At 45.8% G+C, this 19,157-nt stretch overlaps 2 protein-coding genes across 7 annotated transcripts in view; both read right to left on the bottom strand.

Moving 5' to 3' along the window:
* Positions 1-24: 24 nt before the first annotated feature.
* Positions 25-5,317, bottom strand: irf3 (interferon regulatory factor 3). Of its 2 annotated transcripts, none has more exons than XM_046069435.1 (11): positions 5,112-5,317; positions 3,906-4,078; positions 3,631-3,802; positions 2,937-3,010; positions 2,785-2,845; positions 2,618-2,686; positions 2,263-2,508; positions 1,987-2,077; positions 1,175-1,464; positions 972-1,090; positions 25-540 (listed from the first exon to the last, which is right to left on the bottom strand). In XM_046069435.1, exons 2-11 carry the CDS (start codon positions 4,074-4,076, stop codon positions 427-429), a joined length of 1,407 nt encoding a protein of 468 aa, XP_045925391.1. In that variant the 5' UTR covers positions 4,077-4,078; positions 5,112-5,317; the 3' UTR covers positions 25-426. The 2 variants fall into 2 exon arrangements, with proteins under 2 accessions (XP_045925391.1, XP_045925392.1); XM_046069436.1 differs by having other exon boundaries at positions 2,618-2,683; positions 5,112-5,316.
* A 530-nt stretch (positions 5,318-5,847) lies between these two features.
* Positions 5,848-19,157, bottom strand: part of LOC123983365 (proline-rich protein 12-like) — a 24,272-nt gene continuing 10,962 nt past the window's right edge. For 4 of the 5 annotated variants that reach the window (XM_046069604.1, XM_046069605.1, XM_046069601.1 and 1 more), the window contains exons 4-15: positions 14,331-19,042; positions 13,467-13,694; positions 12,656-13,349; positions 11,923-12,410; positions 11,479-11,595; positions 11,161-11,294; positions 10,294-10,745; positions 10,032-10,151; positions 9,465-9,562; positions 8,824-8,955; positions 7,500-7,595; positions 5,848-7,224 (exon numbers count right to left, since the gene is read on the bottom strand). In XM_046069604.1, coding sequence (XP_045925560.1) covers positions 7,090-7,224; positions 7,500-7,595; positions 8,824-8,955; positions 9,465-9,562; positions 10,032-10,151; positions 10,294-10,745; positions 11,161-11,294; positions 11,479-11,595; positions 11,923-12,410; positions 12,656-13,349; positions 13,467-13,694; positions 14,331-19,042 — 7,406 coding nt within the window. In that variant the 3' untranslated portion in view covers positions 5,848-7,089. The remainder of the gene's footprint in view (positions 7,225-7,499; positions 7,596-8,823; positions 8,956-9,464; positions 9,563-10,031; positions 10,152-10,293; positions 10,746-11,160; positions 11,295-11,478; positions 11,596-11,922; positions 12,411-12,655; positions 13,350-13,466; positions 13,695-14,330; positions 19,043-19,157) is intronic. The other variant, XR_006828173.1, reaches the window with a different exon arrangement.

Genomic DNA, 19,157 nt, shown 5'->3' with positions numbered 1-19,157 from the left:
TGTTGAAAAAGTCTTGAAAAGGTCTTAAAAAGGTATTGAATTTTACTTCAAGATTCCTGTATATACCCTGCTAGCAACAATAATATAAAAGAAATATTCAGTAAAATCACCCTGATCATAGTCTCATTATTTTATATAAAAATATCAACGTGGAAATAATTTAAAAGCACATATTGTTTAAACATGGTGCAAGTTGCACCTTAAATATATTTTCTTTGTTCCTTTATGCAGAACCAGAAAATCCAACACCAGAGCAACTATTAATACCATTATTATCACCTGATCTATTTAGTGTAGAATAAATATCCAAAATGTTCAGAAAACATCCACACGATTTTTTCTGAGATGCTCTACCTTGTCATCAAGATTAAGGATTAAGCAAAAAATGCGGTAAACAATGAATCTCTTCAGGCACAGCAAAGTGCGTCAGTACGTCTCCATCATCTCCTCAAGTGACATCTGCAGCTCCACAGACTGCAGGGAGGAGGCGCCGCCTACAACAGCCATATTCTTCAGCAACTCCAGTGAAGTCAGAACCACCTGAGACAGAAACAAAACAGGGAGCAGAAGTCAGATGCAATGACAAGCGCGAGATGGCAAATTTCAGCGCAATGAGACGTGTCAAGCTGGTTTCTTTCAAGTAACTTTATAAAGTATACGCTTTTCATTCCTCAGCATGCACTCTATAGAGGCTCGGGGGCAGAAAAACCTTTTACACCCGAGGGAGCAGCTGTCACCACTGGAATTCAGGCTTTGTTCCCTCAGTGCCATTAATCAATACTGAGACAAAATTGCCTCTTGAAAAGTGCTGCTGACTACAGCTCCCTTGAGTGGGCAATTTTTGGTGGTTTGATCACTCATGAAATTTGATAGAGGTATGTGCAGCAAACAAAAAACTTCTCTGGCAGACTGAAAAACTGCTTTAAGCACAATACTGTCTGTGCACTTCAGTAGTTTAAAGGTTCTCTCACTTCCACAGTGATAAGTTTCTTCTCCCAAGGCTTGTTGTCTGGGTCGGGCCACTTCTCCGCCAGGCAGAAGAACAGGGAGCAGGGAGGGCAGTCTTTCCCTTCAATAAAGTCCAATATTCCTAGAGGGCAAGGGAAATCAGTCACTACATCAAGCGGCACATGTATTCGCAACAACATGCTACACACTTAGCCTTTTCACCCACCTCGCACAAAGTCCTTCAACATGTACAGTGGTTGAGGTTGCAATTTAGAAATTTCTTGCGGTTGTCTGCTGCTGTCAAACTTGGAGAAGCTCCAAAATGCTTTGGTTTCGCCCAGTCGCTGGCCGTAGACCACATGGCCGGACACCCCCACATCCAAACCGTCGCCCAGCTTGTCCAGGATGCGCTGGGTCAGATTGGCTTGGGTCTGATCCAGCATGGCTCCAGGACTTGGCAGAGAGACCACGGTAAGGCCTGACTCATGATCAAAAACTGTCCCGATGAGTTCGGGCCTGACGCAAAGACAACGTTTATTCATTAGATTTAAACTTGAATGGCAGGTTTAATGCCTGGCAGAGCCCTGAGAAAATTAGAGGAAGAGTTTGACATTTTGGCAACATTCACTCTCACATCTGTATTGTAAATATTTAGTTACAGCCAGGAGACTGATAGCTTACCTTAGCACAAAAAGAGGAAACTGGGGGAAACAGCTAGCCTGGTCCTTTCTATACTTTTTGGACAAATTAAACACAATATAACTGAGCTTTACAGGAGCTGGTAGGCAGAGTTTGACACCTCTGGACAGAGCCAGGCTAGCTGTAACCCCCTGCTTTCCAGTCTTTATGCTAAGCTAAGCTAATTGGCTAACATGGCATCATCTACATTCTTACTGTTGAGACATGAGTCACCCTCCACAAGAAAGAGAACGGCATATTTCCAAAAATAAACTTATGCCTTTAACTATGACAGTCAATTTGAAGCTAAGCTGGGGATAATGAACATTTGTCAGACATTAGACTTTATTTTGATGTTACCTGTAAACTAAGCGGATCCCAGCTTCATTCTCAACCTGCTGCTCAAACACCTTCACCCCTCTGTAGTACACTGATATCCTGAATTCAGTCTCTAAGGATTCACAAAGAGGAGAAGTGTTTGAGAAAAAGTGTTTATCAGCTCCTGTTTCAAACATTGTTGCAACTCCCGACCGATATTATATTGACAGGCCACTTTGTTTAAATGTGAGGGATGTGCTTTTTGTCGTTCTGTCTAAATTACTATTTTTGTTTTTACAGTGACATCTATCAACTCACTGAAATTATCTCCATCACTGGTCTTGGTCATGGTGTGAAGGAACTGCTCCGCCAACTGCCCATCACAGGCCCCTCCTACGGCTCCCTCCATTGGATGTGCCGGTTGCTCAGGCAACCCAGCTTCACAGACGGCACCCTCAAAAATGACTGGATACTGCTGTTGCCCAGGCAACGCGTGTCCACCAATCACCACTGGGTTTTGGAGCTGCTGTTGCTCGGGAGGAGGCTCAAAGCCTGCGGTGCCCTCTGTGGAAAAGTTGGAGAAAGTAAATAACTGTTTCTAGGAAAGTAGCCTGGATACTCTTGTTTTCTGCTCATTTTGCAGCAGTGAGGAGGACATGATGAGCACGCCTACCTGTTTGAGGGCCAATGTTCAGGCCCTTTAGACACTCCTGGAGAATATCCTGGTCGGCAGTGGATTCTGCTGGCAAATATTGATAAGTTCAGAAATGATGATAATGATGTGATAAATTTACCTTCTGAGTCAGGAGGTAAAAAATAGTATGAGAGTTTCTCCCTTACCTAAAAACAAAACGTCTTCTGGAATATAGAGACATTCTTCGAAGCATGGGTCAACCTGGCTCTAAGAAACCACGGACACACATCTGAATGAGTTCATATGCCATTATATAATTGCACAGCATTAAGTCAAACACACAGTCACAGTCACTTACTTCTTGTGTAGGAAGGCCAATATCCTCAAACAAATCGGGGTCATCTTGGTCCTGGGATCCAGCAGAGGAGTTAGCTTTGAGAGTGAAAGCAAGGAGCTCAGTAAATATCTGCTGCCCTTAAATCATTTATGCATGCATGGTACATCATGCATATTACCTTGACAAATCTCGACCACAGACACAGAAATCCAGATAAATGTGTGCATGATAGATAGTAATGTGATCATCTACATCCGGAAAGGAGGTGATCAGATATGTATTGTTTGTGGCCACACGGACAGAAAGGTGCTTCACTGATTATCTTTGGTCCACTTACTGTATTACCAGATTTTTTTGCATTTATCTGATTTAGCAGTACAGTAGTATGAAGATCCAACTGATGCCTCCACCTTCCTGAGATTATAGTTAAGACACACAAGGCGAATAATTTTGCATAAATAAAACTAAAGGAGAAATTAAATGTTTGGATTTTGCAAGCAAGAGAACAATCTCTCTTTGGTTTTTTCTGTGTCTTTTTAATGCCTGAAGCCAGTGAAAACATGTCACATTCACATCTAATTCACTGTTTTTGTTAGTGGCTCATTTTTAGTACAGTTCATCAGAGGAAACAGTCCTTTTTTAAAACTTGCCTGTTATCGACTACAATAAAGGACCAAATGGTGATGGTCTACAGACCATCATTATGGATCCTCACCTCCTGATGCTGACTCATCCGGCCAGCGAAACACTTTGTGGGGGTTAGCGGTGTCGTTCTTGTTGTCAGAGACCAATTTGAAGCCTTTGGCTCGGAGAGCGCTGCGGAAGTTCCTCTTCCAGACTGAGGGGTCTCCCTGAGCCCGGCCATTGCCACTCGTCTCGGCCCACGCCTGCAGGGAAGAAACAGGTTAAAGCAGGAAGAATTACACCAAAGACCAGTCTCTGTGTAGAGCACCATGAATACAAGGGATAAGTTGTGTCAATGACGATTACCTTAAAGATGAGAATGTCAGAGTTTGAGGAGTCCTGTCTTAAACCATGTTTCCAGGGAATGGAGAACTCTGTGTGCTCCGGGTTCATCCAGTGGACACCAGGATACCTCTCCGCACCGCTGTCAATCTGTGCTCGCAGCCATGGGATGAGCAGTGGTTTAGAATGAGACATTTCTGCAGTAGGAAGAAAAAAATGTCAGGTCAACACAATAGCATCATCAGGGTTTTATTTGGCATCCATGATCATTTCTCATTGCACTGGGTTGCTGTCATATACTTCAGGGCTGAGCTTTTTCACTGACCTGTAACATGATTCCCAGACACCAGAAATAATTTATACATTCTGCTGTTGCCTTTAATTTAAGATTAGTTTATTTAAATAACATCTATTCAATTTAAAACTCATGTCTTTCCAAATGAAACATTTAGTCTTGTAAATATTAGTACCCAGAGTATATTCACTGAATGCAACAGTGAAAAACAGAAAGAATCATAGAAAAGTTCAACGATTATAGCTGGTGGAGGAATAATTAATATGCCTTATTAAGCAGAGCTGGGCTGGATGTTTAATCAACATAATTAATCCAGTGTATTTATAGGTTTATATTATTTAAATTATTTAATAATATATTATTTGAATTTTCAGGTCCATCTTAAAATATTCTTTTTGCCTGTGGAGGGCGTTATTTAGTCGTTTTACAAAGGGATTTGTCCAGGAAAAAATGTAAAAGGGAGTGAATAAAATAAAAAGAACTTAACCTTTGCATGTTTGTGTAGAAAATCTATTTTCTAAAAGGTCCTCACGCACTTAGAATGAGGGATGGCTCTTTTTTTTTTTTTTATTTTATCTTTTCCCACTCCCACTAAATCATGAAAGATTATATCGATATCTACAGCCTACTAAGGTGCAGTTGGGAAAAATCACCTGAATTTGCAGTTTCTGAACGGCAGGAAAGAGGAAGCAGGTCTGGTTCAGCACTCAATACCATAAATACTCTAATATGAGGTTTTTCTTTTAAAAAAAGTCAAAGTCAAAGTATTTCATTATTCCAGTAAAATGTATTCAATGCTCCTTGCAATGTGTCGAATTGTAACCTACATGTTTTTTCACAAGTTTTATGGTAGCTTACAATTTCACAACAGAGCACCATTGGGAAGATTTAAACTCACGTAAAAATGTCTCAACAACACATTAAAGCTTTCTTACCTGAGGGAAGGGAGGTGGGTGTTGAGTCGTTTTCAGGGTCAAAAGTCAGAAATACGGTACGGCTGGTGACTGTCAGTATGAGTAATAGGAACTGAAGCTGTTTGACGAACTGGCATTCAATCCCAGCAGCTAATTCTTTTTAAATACCAAGCAAGAGTTCGGCTGCTTAGCCGCAGAGGCTTTCTCGGGAAACTCCGAGTCCTTGATCAGTTTCGTTTTCCAGATGTGACGTCAGCGAGTTTCATACCAGCCGGCCGCTAGGTGGGGCTACACACGGTTATATTTCCATACTTAAGAAGACAATCATTCATTTAATGCACTCCTTCACCTCACCCCTAAATTAAACATCACTTCCAGACATACGACATATACTCTATTCTACTTTTAAAAATACCACAGAACACAAATCAATTAGAATTTATTCCTCCTGAATCCAAAATCAGAAAATATTTTCCCTTTAAGTTTACTTACTGGATGTTAGAAGTCTCTCAGTTTTCAGTGTGTTTTCTGGAGGTCTTCAGGTTCCACATCACAATTGCACATGTTGCATACTGAACAATAGTTGTGAAGCCTCAAGTCATGGTCGTAGGTGCAAGTATTACAGTCTGTTTTAAAAAAGGAGAGGGAAAACAGAGCAATGTTCCAAAAAGTATTTGGAATATGTGAGGACCAGCCAAAATGTCCTCACAAAGATGGATGTAAAAGAACACCCACACTGTAGGGAAATGAAACACCATTTGTTCTTTGCAGATTTTATTTGTTTTTCAAATACAGGAGAGTTAATGTACAGAAGGACAAAGAATTTCATCAAGAACTGTACAATATTTACACGTCTTTTTTTCCTTTTTTATGGAAAATTAGATTGTTTTCAAAATAAGTCATAGTATGCACAAACATCAAAATGATAAAAATGAAATGACTATTTCCTCTTTAAATATTACTTATTTATATTCCTTTTTCCCGACATGGGAAATGGATATTTTACTTCTTTTTCTTTGCACCTGCATGACTGATGATTGAACTGAACCACAACAATGTTAAGTTTCAAATAGATTTTCCCCATTCTCATCTTTTTTTCCCCTTTTCTTCCATTCTTTTTGTTGTTATTTTACACCCACTGTATTTGATACAATATTTATGTCTCAATGTCTGTTCTTTTGTATAGAGGGGAAGACGGCTTGGATATGTGGGTTATGATTGTATACTGAACCTGTGGAAAATAAAAAGGTATTTAAAATGTTAGGGCAGCAACCCAGCGCTTGTGAGAGTTTAAGTTAAAAACCTCCTCATATAAATAATAAAAATGTGTTTATATATTATCACACAGCGGCCTGGTGCTGCCCTTCACATAGCACAGGATGGGAGAGAGAGCGTTTTGTTAACACATTTCACGTTTCTATCCGTAGACGAGTCCATGTTCACGCTGCTCACGGCACACTCTACACGCAGTTTAAAAAGCATTCTCACCCTCTTCCACTCTGTTCAAAAGCCAACAGCTGATGTTAGTCTTCAAAAAATAATTTATGTAAAAACTAAGTGGTAACAGTTTCTCTTTGAACTATCGTCTTTATGACACAGAGTTAACAAGATGCCAGTGGCTCCTCCGTTGACTTGGTGTTGCGGCTCCTCCTCTTTGTTCTTGCACTTCGCGCCACTCACTTTTCACCAACAGTCAATTCCCTCTTGACCAGCCAGTGAGACCCCTGATCCGTTGGGGTCCGCCTTCTTACAAAGTAAAACATTTCTTTAGTCATTGATCAACAACAAGAAAAAGAACAGAGGCCAGTGTCCGAGGTCACACGAACAGACCCCCTTGTGTTCGTCAAGGGCCTTAAAAATTCATCCTCAGATCTAAGAGATGTGAAGAGGGTGGGGGGCTGTACAGTAGGATCCATCTCTTTTTACCTTTTTGTTTTTTCTTTGAGTCTCTTTTTAAATCCCCTTGCTTTCATTCATTCTCACTCTTTTTGTGGTGGACTCAGGGTTTGGTGCTGAGCGTGAGCAGCTCGATGAAGGAGCTGAAGAGGGTGTCCAGCCAGCTCTGGTTGGCCATGCACTGCTGCACCACTTCCTCTTGGCCCGGGTCCTCAGCTGCCTGCTCAATGGTGTTGGTCTGGAAAAGTGGGATGGAAACACAGATGATTTGAAGACGCACACCAGGGCCGAACATGAAAGCATATACAAGCAGTCTCTGTGCAGTCTTTCTAATGAGATTTGTGCTTTACCATACAGTGCATTTGAAGGAAACGCATTCAAATGAGGTTGAGTACCTACATGCTAAATGCATGCCTGTAGTGACAGCTCGAGCTCCGAAATGTCAACACTATCTAAATAAACTTGTCAAACATGACAGAAGCGTGTACCAGATCTACAAACATGTTTTCTTACCTCTTTCTTGCACTGTAAGAAGGTGTGGTATTTATAGTGATGTAGGGAGTGGTAGAGACTGTAGATCCGGTACGAATCGGCTGACAGTTTAAGGTCCTAAAAAAAACCCAAAAGATTAAGATTAAATATCAGATTAAGATGCAGCCAATTTCAATGGACAGAAAAGTATAATGTGTGCATTCAAATTTTCTTTTGGAGGATTTCGAATAAAGCTTTGCATGTCTCATCATATTTGCCAAATTCATGGTAGTATGATGGTATAACACTTTCACTTTGCATATCTGGCATGGCACTTTTTTTAGGATCATCATCAGCAATCTTAAAGTTCTTCCAAACTGCCGATTTCTTTAACACCTTTCTACAGCCGTTGTCGGCGTGAAAGTGAGGATGTCTTGATTAAGCACTAATGCAGACACACAATGAGCTTTTTTTTGGTAACAACTTACGTAATTTACTATAATACTGTTAGACTAAATGGATTTTTGTTATTGTGGTTGTATAAATGTAATTTATGATGCTATTACATTGCTGCTAGACCGCCCTCCTAATACAGGTGCGTGCCTCCCTTAGTGTGCAGCAAATGAGATGAATGCAGTGAAAATGTTTTTGAACGGCTAATCGCAAACAAATACGGATTGAAGCAGAATATACTTTTAGATAAAAACATGTTGTGAATTTTGGAAATGTTTACATCTATCTATTTTTTATTAAATTTTGAATTTTGGAGTCACTACGCTCTGCCGTTAGAAATCCATCCTACACAGCCACCACTGAAATACAAATAGTATAGTACTAATGATATTAGCGTAGCATAATCTTTATCTGTAACTGTGTAGAAAAACAGGTTTTAAATAGAACAAATATACATGCAAAAAATGTCAGTTCTGAACTATTCGGTACAGCCCTAGAATAAAGCTACTGGGAGTATTTATCTGACAGTTCTATGTAACAAAGGGTGAAAGTGGAGCAGGGTTGGAAAGTTGCAGCAGATGTTAGAGGGGAAGCTGCTACTGTGTTACCCTCTCTGGCCCCAGCGAGCCATCTGTCATCCACCCTTCACTGTTGAGTGTTTTTTTTTTTTGTTTTGTTTTTTTAAACACAGTAATGGTTAATTTTGTTGATGCCTTGGTTTCGGTGTCACCCAGAAACCAGAGAGAATCACATGGTTACAGACTAAAATTCTCCTATGACAATCCATAGAGGTCTCGGTAGTGTATGAATATTTGACAACATCTAATACGAAAGGAGAAAGGGTATGAAGCAAAAGGGTACCTGTAATCATCATACAAACGAATTCCGACTCTCTAAACACTGACGCACACACCTGTGGTTTAGGCAGGGTCTTTTTGACTCTGTTGAGGGTCTTGCGGTTGTAAGCATCCCCGCTTAGCCGCACCCTCACCACTCCTGAGTCAAGGGGGTCTACGATGATCTGGGGGTAAGCATGCAGGACCTCCTGTCAAGGAAGTGGCAGAACAAGGAGGATACAAGTCAGAAACCGACAGAGGGAGACAAAATTTTGCCAGATTTTTGCAACTGATTTCAGAAACCAAGGTGATGTTCGTTTACAATGACATGAAATGAAAAAAGCAGCTAAAAAGGCAGCTAATCCTCACGCCTGAGAATCTGGAAACATTTTTGAACGATAAATGACTTAAATGATTGATTAATAATAATAGCTGCAAATTAACTTTGTGTATTGACTAATCAATGAAGCTGCTGATTGTTTCACTGGAAACCACTGCATTAATCATAATGCTTATGAATGAGTCTAGTGCTGTTCTTCTGGAGCACCAGTGGCCAAACAGTAGTCTATATTTGTTTCCTGAGCCACAAATACTAGCATATTCTACAGAATGTAAAAAGGAGTTCCAATATAAATGAAGGAAAAGCAACAATGTCAAATAAAAAGTTGAAAAGATAAATGATGATTAAGAGAAACAGTACATTAAGGACAGGTTATACCTGGTGCTGAGAGCTCATGCTGACTCTCCTCAACAACCTCCTCTTCTGTTCGCAGAGGATGCTGTCAATCTTCCTCATTGGTGGGAGGTAAAGCTCATCTGGTGGCCAATCAAAGGTAAAGGAAATTTCATTAGCAACCATTCATGCAGCTGCCAATCAATTTAATACCCAGGGCAGATTCAGAGCAGCTCTTTCTGGCTGCTGATCTATCAGCATTCCCAAGGCTTCCCTTCAACCTCTCATACCTTGTTTACTTGGGATTTCCAAAACTATTAAAAGATTCATCTAAACATGCATGCTACAGATTTATATAGCAGTTCCCCTGCTCCCCAGTCGTAAGGGCAGCTTGTTCACTTGAAACCTGGCTGCAGCTGCTTGTCTGTGCTGATGATGTTTACTCAACCTGCCCAAGCTGCACAGTGATGCCTGAAGCCACTTTGGAAAATACTAAAGTCAAGTGCAGCTGTTTCAACACAGCTTCTCACTCTATTTTCATCCGCCATGTGTCGGTCGATTTTTAATTGTTAATATGCTGAGGAGGTAGTGTGTGCTGTGTGCAGTTCTTACCGTCAGTGTCCTCCAGGGCTTGGATCATGTCGGGGTCTAGGGCTGTGCTGACCAGCATCTCCACGTAGCTCCTGAACATCTCCCTCATGGCACGGTTGTTCACACCACCTTTCACCGGCACTGAGTGGATGAAAACCACAGTTTAAAACTGTCCAGAACCAACGTTCTACTGTGGTACATGATGACATAAAAAACTGCTTTGTTATTATGGCCACACATGTGATAGGAAACTCCAATACAATGGATCAAAATGGCATCTCACTTTCATTCTCACTAGCTGCCTCTTCTGATGAGTCTGAGTCGGATGATGAAGGTATTTCCTTCAGCCATTTCTTCCTCTTCTTGGGCGGTGGCTCTGCCTTCACTTTGGTTGGCTTGGACTTGGGTGGGCGCTCAGCCTTTTCCTTCTCCTTCCTCTCCATTGCTTTCTTCTCCTCCCTCGCTCTGCCTCGTTCTGCTGCTGCTGCAGCACGTTTCTCCACTTTCTCCTGCTGCAGCTGTACCCGCTTCTCCTTCTCAGCCTCCCTTTCCTTCTCCTTCACTTTGGGCACAGCAGCTGGAAACTCCTTCTTCTCCCGTTGTTCCTTTGCCGTTGTGGTTGCTGTTCTTGTTTTCTCCCTCTGTTCACGCTGGACCACCCTCTCCTCTTTCTCAGCTAGTCTCTGTGGCACCTGGGTGGTAGGAGGGGAAGCCAGTTTGGGGAGGGACTGGCGTCTGTGACAGAAATTGTTTTAGAGATGAAACCACTTCAGAGTTTAACAGAATGTGTCTTTGTACACATATAGCCAAAAATCTACAATTAAAAAAGGTACTTAGATGTTTCTGTGTCCTTTCTATCAGCAAAGTAATACAATACATCACAACACCAACTTCATGACCACAGGTGAGGACCTAAATCTGCCAGCATAGGGCTGCATCAGGTCCCTGCAATTTAGCCTATTTCCGTTGTTAGGGTTCAATCAACTGAGCCCCCTGGGTCTTAGCCTGGCTTGCAGATGTTGAACTGGGTGCTCTTCTCCCAGGCCTGGCTCTAGGTATTCCCTCATCTGGGCAAAGTTATTTTATCAACTAAGTCTTGCAAGTCGTAATCCAATATGAATAGCATTTTTGAAATGGCAACTGCTGGTACCTGAGAGCAGGTGTGGCTCTGCGCCAAGGTCTCCGAGAGCAGACTCTAACATAGTCCTTCTTGTTGACATTCTCCAGGAACTTGACATAGATTCGCTGGTATCGCCTCTTGGCATCTCCAAAGTAGCCAAGATACTGAGCCAGAAACAAACACATAAATAAAGATATGTATAAAGATTTATTTATACAACAGCACAACTGTCAGTGTCGTTACTTTGATAGATGACAATATGGTCTGTAAGAATCTATCCACACACACACACACTTTATATGACACTGCAGGTGTGGCTAGATTACTGGGGGCTTTGAGTGAACTCACATTGCTTGTGGCGCAGAACTGTCTCTGTCCATCTTTGATCTCTGGGCTGAACTTCTGCAGCAGGGCTTTCTGCACCCTCCAGATGGGAGGAGGCTCGCGACCTGTCTGCAGGGCCAGCTGTGTCCAAACATATGACACACGGGTAAATATTGTCTCAAACTTGGCAGCTACTGAAGGATTCAACTTTACAACTCATTTTACTCATTAAAAGGAGCAGCATGTGATTTTTCCTAGGCTTTAACAAGTCAGATTACAATATTTTTAGCCTGTATAGAGACGTACGTATCAGCGTAGTGATTCAGTACTAGTTAACATGATTCATTTGATTAGTTTTCTCTCCACCAAGAAGCAAGCAACTTCTATTTTCACCCGAACAAATGTACTTTGTGATTCTTCAACTGTCAGTAACACATTAAAAAAAAACACACATTTCAACACAAATACCTTGAGAGTTCGAATGTCTTCCACCCGCACCACAAACTCATCCCTTTCTCTGAAGATGCCCTCCCCTCCACTCTCACTCTCATCCTCCTCACTCTCTCCAACAATGGCGGCATCTTCTTGCTTCTGTGCAAGGTGCAGGGAGGTGATCTTAGGCGGTGGGGGCTCTTCAGGGGAGGCGAGGGACTCCGGAGATGGCATGGGTGAGTCTTTCTGATCCAAACACGGGGGAGGAGGGGAAGTTGGTGGAGGAGGAGTGGCAGGCTGAGGCAGAGTAGCCGTCGGGGGAGGGGGCGGAGAGGTGGACGGGGGAGCGGCAGGGCTTGGAGGCGGGGAATTCTCCTCTTGTTCTTCTGGCGGCGGTAGGGGTGAGGGGAGCGAGAGGGGAGGGAGGGGGGAGTGAGAAGGAGAAGAGGAGGATGAGGTGGGAGACAGAGGGACAGAGGGAGGTTCAGGAGTTTCTTGCGCTGGAGGAATCTCAGGGAGGGACGCTGGAAGGAAAGAACGGCAACATTAAGGTTGAGTCAGTTTTACAGATCAATTTATTTAGGTGCAAGCCACAATAATTTAATCTAATTATTTTTTAACAAATGCATAATGGGATGTACAGCAATATCTCAGCCTGAGGGGGGAAATAAAACATTTTTAAGCTGAGCTGCAGACAAATCAATATGCAAGAAAATAGGCATATATATATAAAATAGACATGAGATGAGTAAAAAACACACAGCCTTACTGTCAAGATTAGGGGCACCCAGGGTTTCCAGTTGTGGTTCTCTCTCCTCTGTCAGATCACTCTCTCCATCCCCTCCTGTGCTCCTCTCCTCCTCATTCTCCTCCTCTTTGTTCTCACCCATGTCTCCATCTTCTGGCTGGAGGACATCGGGTTCGTTGGACTGGGGCAGGTCGTGAGGAGTATGCATGGTGGGCTGTGGGCTAAGTGTGGGGGGCTGCAGCGTGGGAGTAAGTGGGGACTGGGGAGGCTGAGGCTGAGACTGCGGAGGTGGAGGAGAGAGCGGGGGCTGGATGTTGGAGGTTAGCTGAGGAGTGTCATACAGAGCAGAAATGGCTGAGGAGATGCTCTTCTGGAGGTCCTGGTTCTTTCCAACAGAGTCCTCCTCATCAGAGGAGAACGAAGGCAGGGTCTCCAGGTTCCTTTTCAGCTCATCTTCCAAGCGCTTGGGACTGGGGCAGTTGCCCAGAGCCAGACCCCCATTCCCTTCACTGTCCCCGAATGGAGGAGGTGGTGGTGGTGGAGGAGGTGCCGGAGACAGAGGCCGCAGACCCCCCGCTTTACAGGGCGAGTTTTCACCATTGTCTGGTTCCATTCCGGGTGAGATGTCCAAGCCTGGAGGTCTCTTCCCTGTTTTGAGGAAGTCCAAGAACGAAGCGACGAAGCCAGCCTTGGACTCAGAGTCTTTCTCATCGCCCTAAAAGTGATACAAAGGAGAGACACTTTACTCAGCTCAAATGCCACCACTGAAGTAGTGAACAACCAAACAATAAAACATCTCCTCTTAACATAACCAGGATCTTGTAGCTCTTACCCTCTCCTCCAGCCCCTCTTCATCCACTCCTTCACTCATCATCTGGCTTTTCTGCTTGTTCTTGTCCTGACTTCTGTTGCTTTCAGTGCTGCATGGGGGTCCAGGACTTAAACCAAGTGAAGGAGCAGAGCCCACAGAGCCGTCCGACAAAGCAGGGTCCGTGCCGGACAAAGAGTCCGTCCTCAGCAAGGCATCAGAGGAGGACAGGGTACCAATTGGCAACTTGATCTAAAACAAAAGAAAAAAAAAACATTAATGTTTAAAGTAACTTTGCCTGAATTTACAGATAATTACGAAAGAATACGAGCATTTACATAACATGGCAATTTAAAAACAGACTGACTGAGCCTATCCCTAGACATGACTAGTCTGAAAATAAAAAGATAGAGAGTGAGAGAGTAGAGCGAGGGAGTAAGTAAAAGAGGGTTGCAACGGTATGACATTTTCACGGTGTGATAACCAACTCAGAAAATGTCTGTTTCACGGCATTTTCCACAATTATTTTCAATATTGTTGTTTTTATATTATATTTCAACATGTCCTGACAAAAATTGCCCCCCCCCTTTTTTAATAAGTATGTATGTGTAAAGAATCTCCATTTTGAAAATAAACAAAAATATGTGTACACAGGTAAGATTCTCCGTCCAGTTTTAATAAAAATAGGCAAATGTACATGGTATGATAACTATCAATTTTTATACCACTTCCAGGCACATGGCTATAGCTAGCTTGTAGAATTTCTGTGTTTATAGTACCACATTTAGCTGCAACAACTAGTGCTGGTTTTTACATTTATTACACAACTGTACTTAAATTAGTTTGTTGACAAATTTCCAAGCCTTTTCTTGACCAAATGCCACTGACCTTCAGAGGTGGAATAGGCTCATGCAGCTGCTGTTGTGGCTGGTGATGGAGCTGCTGTGTCTGCTGTTGATGGAGGTGATGTTGGTGCATCTGATCCTGCTCCTTCCCGCTCATTTCCATGTACATATCCTCCCTCCTTCCTCCTCTACCTCGGCTTCCGCGGCCCCTACCCCTACCTCGTCCCTCCACGCTGAATCCCGCTCCTACTGTTGTTCCACCCATCTCCCCCATCATCCCTCGCGGTGTGTAAGGCTCAGGCATTGGGCGGATGCGAGGCCTACCTCTTGGCCTAGGGGGACCGTCTCTCTTGGGTCTTGTAGGCTTTCGGCCTCTTTTCTTGGGTCCATCCTGAGGCAGAATGGGGTGTGAACCCATAGAGGAGTAGCCAGAGGAGTGATAGAAGTCAATGTCACCCATTAAAGGGCTGAGAGACCCACTTCCTCCACTTCCCTTTCTACAGCTTGACACCAAATCTGGCAATAGGTCCGGGAGTCTCCGGCTATTCAACCGGATGTCAGCTGGCTGGTCGGCTTTATCCTCATCATCTTCAAACTCATATTCTTGAGCGTAACTTTTCTTAGGCAGTGTGTTGGGGTCCCGGCGTTCCTTTAACAGGTGGAAAGAGCTGGACTTAAGGAGCTTCTTGGGACGAGATGAGCAAAAAATGGGAGATTGTAGGCCTCCAGAGCCAGTACCTGTGCTTGCTCCTCCAGGCCCAGAGGACAGTTTAGCTCCAGAGTTGTTGGGACCAGCAGTATTGGAGCCCATGCCCATAGCTGGGCCCTGGGACTGTATCAATCCTAGCTGTTCAGTGTTGACAGTGGAAGGAAGTTCATGGGTTTTCAGGGAGTCTAGATCCAGAGTCATGGTGTTGTTGCTGGGTTCTTCCAAGCCGTGACAGTATGGTTCATAACCCTGATCGCCACCATGGTGACCCATCATGTCATAGCTAGCTCCACTACTTCCCCCTGCTCCACCTCCACTCTGTCCAGCTTTCATGGAATCTATTCCCTCTTGCCCGGTGTGGCTTTCATTCATCTCCTCCTGCCCTGGTCCTGCACCTCCAGCACAGCTTGACTTGTAGTCCTCTGCACAAAACATGTCTTCCATTCCTGGAAAAAAGGAGCGGTCCTCATCCTGAAGGAGGGAGTCTGGGAAGCAGATGGAAGTTAGGGGTACAAAGCGGTTACTTTGTTGATTCTGGTCTGCTTTCTCCACTGGGCTGACTGTGTCAAACTGGTGCTGCTCTGAGCGCTGTTGGTCCAGCTGGCTCTGCTGAGGGGTGAGCTGAGATGAGAGTGGCTGCTGTGGGTCAGGCTGAGACTGGGAGTGGGCTGAGGCCGACTGTGGGGGTATGTGGTGAGGGTGGGGTTGGGTGTGAGGGTGGTGAGAGTGGGTTTGTTGGTGTTGAGAGCTGGGGTGCTGCTGTTGCTGCTGCGAGTGGTGCTGGGAAAGATGGTGCATGTGAGATGGGGCGGACAAGCCGATGTCAGGCTCAGAGAGGAAGGAATGGAGTTCAGAGGCTGAGTGTTGCTGCGAGTGGTGGGTTTGCTGCGGCTGATGGTGGGATGGGTGCTGCCTCTGCTGCTGCTCCTGCTGCTGTCTGTGGCGCTCGCCGCTACCTCCGCTCCTTCCCCCGCTGCCTGCTCCACCGCGTCTGTCCTCCGCAACCGCTACGTCTGTGGTGGACGTCTGAGAAAGGGAGCGCTCCAGCATGTCCAAGGAGGACACCACAGAGCTTTGTTTAACCTGGCTCTGCTCGTGCTGATGTGGAGGGGGCCCGTGGTTGTAGTGAGCCGCTGCCACCTCCAGAGCCTGGGACTGGAGCTGAAGTTGGAGCTGGGTGGTTTGGGACTGAGACTGAGCCTGATGCTTACTTGAGCCAAGTGTCCCACCAGCACTTTCCATTACAGCTTGCTGTTGGCTAATAGAGTGCTGCTGCTGTTGGGGATGAGAGTCCATTTTATGGTGCTGTTGATGCTGATGGGAGTCCATCTTCTGGTGCTGTTGATGCTGAGGGTGAGAATCCATTTTAGGGTGTTGCTGATGTGGTTGGTGGGAGTCCATTTTGTGATGCTGTTGGTGTTGCCGGTGAGAGTCCATCTTGTGGTGCTGTTGGTGGGCATCCAGTTTGTTGCGGGTGGTGTGGGACAGCACTGACTGGAGCAGGTGTGATGGCTGACGGGACTGATCAGTGGGCGAGTCCATGAGGGAGGCAGCAGCTTGAGACTGGGAATGCTGTTGCTGGACTTCCGGTGTTTTCCGAGGGTAAGGAATTTCAGCTCGCTCCTGTGGCTTCTTTTGGAGTTCCATTTGGGTGTGGGGTGGTATCTGTGAGTGTGAGGACACGTGTTGACTATGTGAAGAGTGTTGGGGAGCCAGGGAGTGTTGGGTATATGGGTCACCCCGCCCATAATGGACTACCGAGCCTAGGTTGTCATGGTGATGGAGGTGGGAGTGCACTTGTTCGGCGCTGCCTCTCCCTCCACTGCTCCTGCTGCTTCCAACAGACCTCTCATTTCTTTGCTGTTGCTGCTGTTGATGATGGTGTTGTTGTTGATGTTGCTGCTGTTGTTTCTTTAGTGACATCTCCAGCTGGTTCTCCAGCCCTGAGATGGACCCTGCAGACCCTGCATTACCCACTCCAGCAGTGGATGTGGCACTGTGAGTACGTATGACACTCTGGGGGTGGTACCTCTCCTCAGAGGTCTTACCCATGTCATAGCTCAGCCCTTTGCCTGAATCAGTGGTTGGGGGCACTGACTGGGGCTGAGGCTGTGTTTGTTGGGACGTCTGTTGGGGTTGTTGTTGAGGATGGTGATGAGCTGCCTGGGGAGTAGGACTTGCTTGAGCTTGCAGCAGGTGCTGGATCAAGAACTCGTCGTCGTCATCTACTTCCTCTTGGGATCTCTGAGAGCCCACTCCTAGCATGGAAGTGTCCGCCTTTGATTTGGAGGAGGTGGAATGATAGGACTGAGGTTGGGAGGTGGGGCCTCTGGTATCGGGGTAGCCCTGTGGGGAGGCTAGGAAGGTGGGGGAGAGAACTGAGGAAATGTATTTATTTGAGCCTGCACCTCCAGGAGATTGTGTGGGGCAGTTGGGCACTGGGGAGTGCAACCCTGGACGGATGATGCCTGAGTTGCTCGACGGAGAGGGGCTAGAGTCTGGAATATGATACGACCCTCCACCACTACCACCTCCACCTCTCTCATTGGTCATACTATTTCCCGCTGCTCCTCCTGACCCCGAGTTCCCACTTCCTGTGCCACTACTGCTTCCTCCCCCAGATGCTCCACTACCTGATGAACCACTTGACCTTAATAGGGCAGGGGAGTGACCTGGGGCTCCGTATCCTAATGATGGGCTTCCAGCTCCACCTAGAGAGGATGGAAGTGATCCATATGCAGAGTCAGCTCCATATATATCAGTGGAGTATGACTGGCTTCGCCCTCCTAAACTCCCATAGCCTTTCCCACCTGTACCTGAGCTCAGATCTTGGGCTTGTGGTGAACTGAAACCTCCGTAGGTCTGAGCCAGGTGGGAAGGTGGGGGCTGATTAGGGGAATATGACTGTGTCTGTTGCTGGGGTGGGGTTTGACCTGTAAGAGCAGAGGTGGGGGTCTTCACTGGGGGCACAGGAGACCCATAGCCTGAAAGGCAGGATTTGGCGAGAGACTGGGGGGCCGAGGTGGAGGTGGCAGGGGGCTGCTGCTGCTGAGGGGCTGGGGGAGGAGCAGCCGGCTGAGGGGGCGGTTGCTGCCTGGAAGGGGCTGCGCTAGAGCTGGAGGTGGGGATTGAGTTGGAAGGATGAGCCCCAGAGGTGGCAGAGGAGGAGGAGGAGGAAGAGGAGGTAGAGGAAGCAGAAGGGGGGGTGTGAGGAGTTCTTGAGGATGATGCTGAACTGGCAGAAGAATAGCCACTGCTAGAGCTGCTTTTGGTACCTTTCCCAGCTGAGGAAGAAGATGAGGAGGAGGAGGAGGAATAGGGAGGCTGGATGATTGGCCGATACTGCTCAGTGCGAGAGGTGGGCTTGTGGTCAGATGAGGGGCTCTGGTCGCCCAGTGGGCTGCAAGAAAGGCCAGCATGCCTGTGGTGGGTGGCAATCTGCTGGTAGCCTGCTCCTCCACAGCTGAGGTAGTGCTGAAGGGAGTGGGCAGCAGAGGATGAGAGCTGTGACTGAGCTGGCGTGGGCCGCTGGTAGTGCTTGATAACACTGTCCTGCCGGGGCACGGCCCGCTCCTGAGCCGAATTGGACTGGGATTGGGACTGGGGCTGGGGTTGGGCTGAGGAAAAGACTGATGCATTGTACAACTGGGACGACTGGTCCTGGAGCTGTGATGACAGCAGGTTGAACTGGTGTGACTGCAAGTGCCTGGCAGAGGACGCCTGGGCTGATGTGGCACTGGTGGGATCCTGGCTGCCCCTATAGGCGGCTGCAGCAGCACCCTGCGAGGACAGGAGTCTATCAAAACCCAGGCTGGACTGGGAAGGGGCCTTGATGTGTAGTAGAGGGTCATGTGGGGAGAGCAGGCCATTGGATGTGGGACTAAATGTGGGCGTGTCCTGGAGGGAAAGGGAGGCGGCAGGAAAAGAGCGGCTGGAGAAGGATGCTGGATGCTGATAGGCTGAGAGAGCTGAAGAGGAGGGGAAGGAGCCAGAGCCAGGAAGGGCTCCAGAAATGAATAGTTCAGGTGGAGCAGGCGTGTGCATCGCTGTTTAAAAAAAAGGAAGACATATTGCAAAATTACTCGGTATCCATCAAGCTGTCATTTCAACTACAAAGTAATGAAATCCAGAAAGAGTATTCAAAAAGTATTACAATAAAAT

The sequence above is a fragment of the Micropterus dolomieu genome, linkage group LG14 (assembly GCF_021292245.1).
Source record: "Micropterus dolomieu isolate WLL.071019.BEF.003 ecotype Adirondacks linkage group LG14, ASM2129224v1, whole genome shotgun sequence".
NCBI lineage: Eukaryota > Metazoa > Chordata > Actinopteri > Centrarchiformes > Centrarchidae > Micropterus > Micropterus dolomieu.
The sequence above is the reverse complement of the archived record's forward strand: the minus strand, read 5'-3'. Positions and strand labels throughout refer to the sequence as shown.

Excerpts from the sequence above, each read along its gene's own strand:
- irf3 (XM_046069435.1), bottom strand. The coding sequence starts at position 4,076 with ATGTCTCATTCTAAACCACTGCTCATCCCATGGCTGCGAGCACAGATT. Across the intron at positions 2,687-2,784 it reads AGAAGACGTTTTGTTTTTAG|CAGAATCCACTGCCGACCAG; the intron begins GTAAGGGAGAAA and ends AATATTTGCCAG. Across the intron at positions 1,465-1,986 it reads GGGATCCGCTTAGTTTACAG|GCCCGAACTCATCGGGACAG; the intron begins GTAACATCAAAA and ends TCTTTGCGTCAG.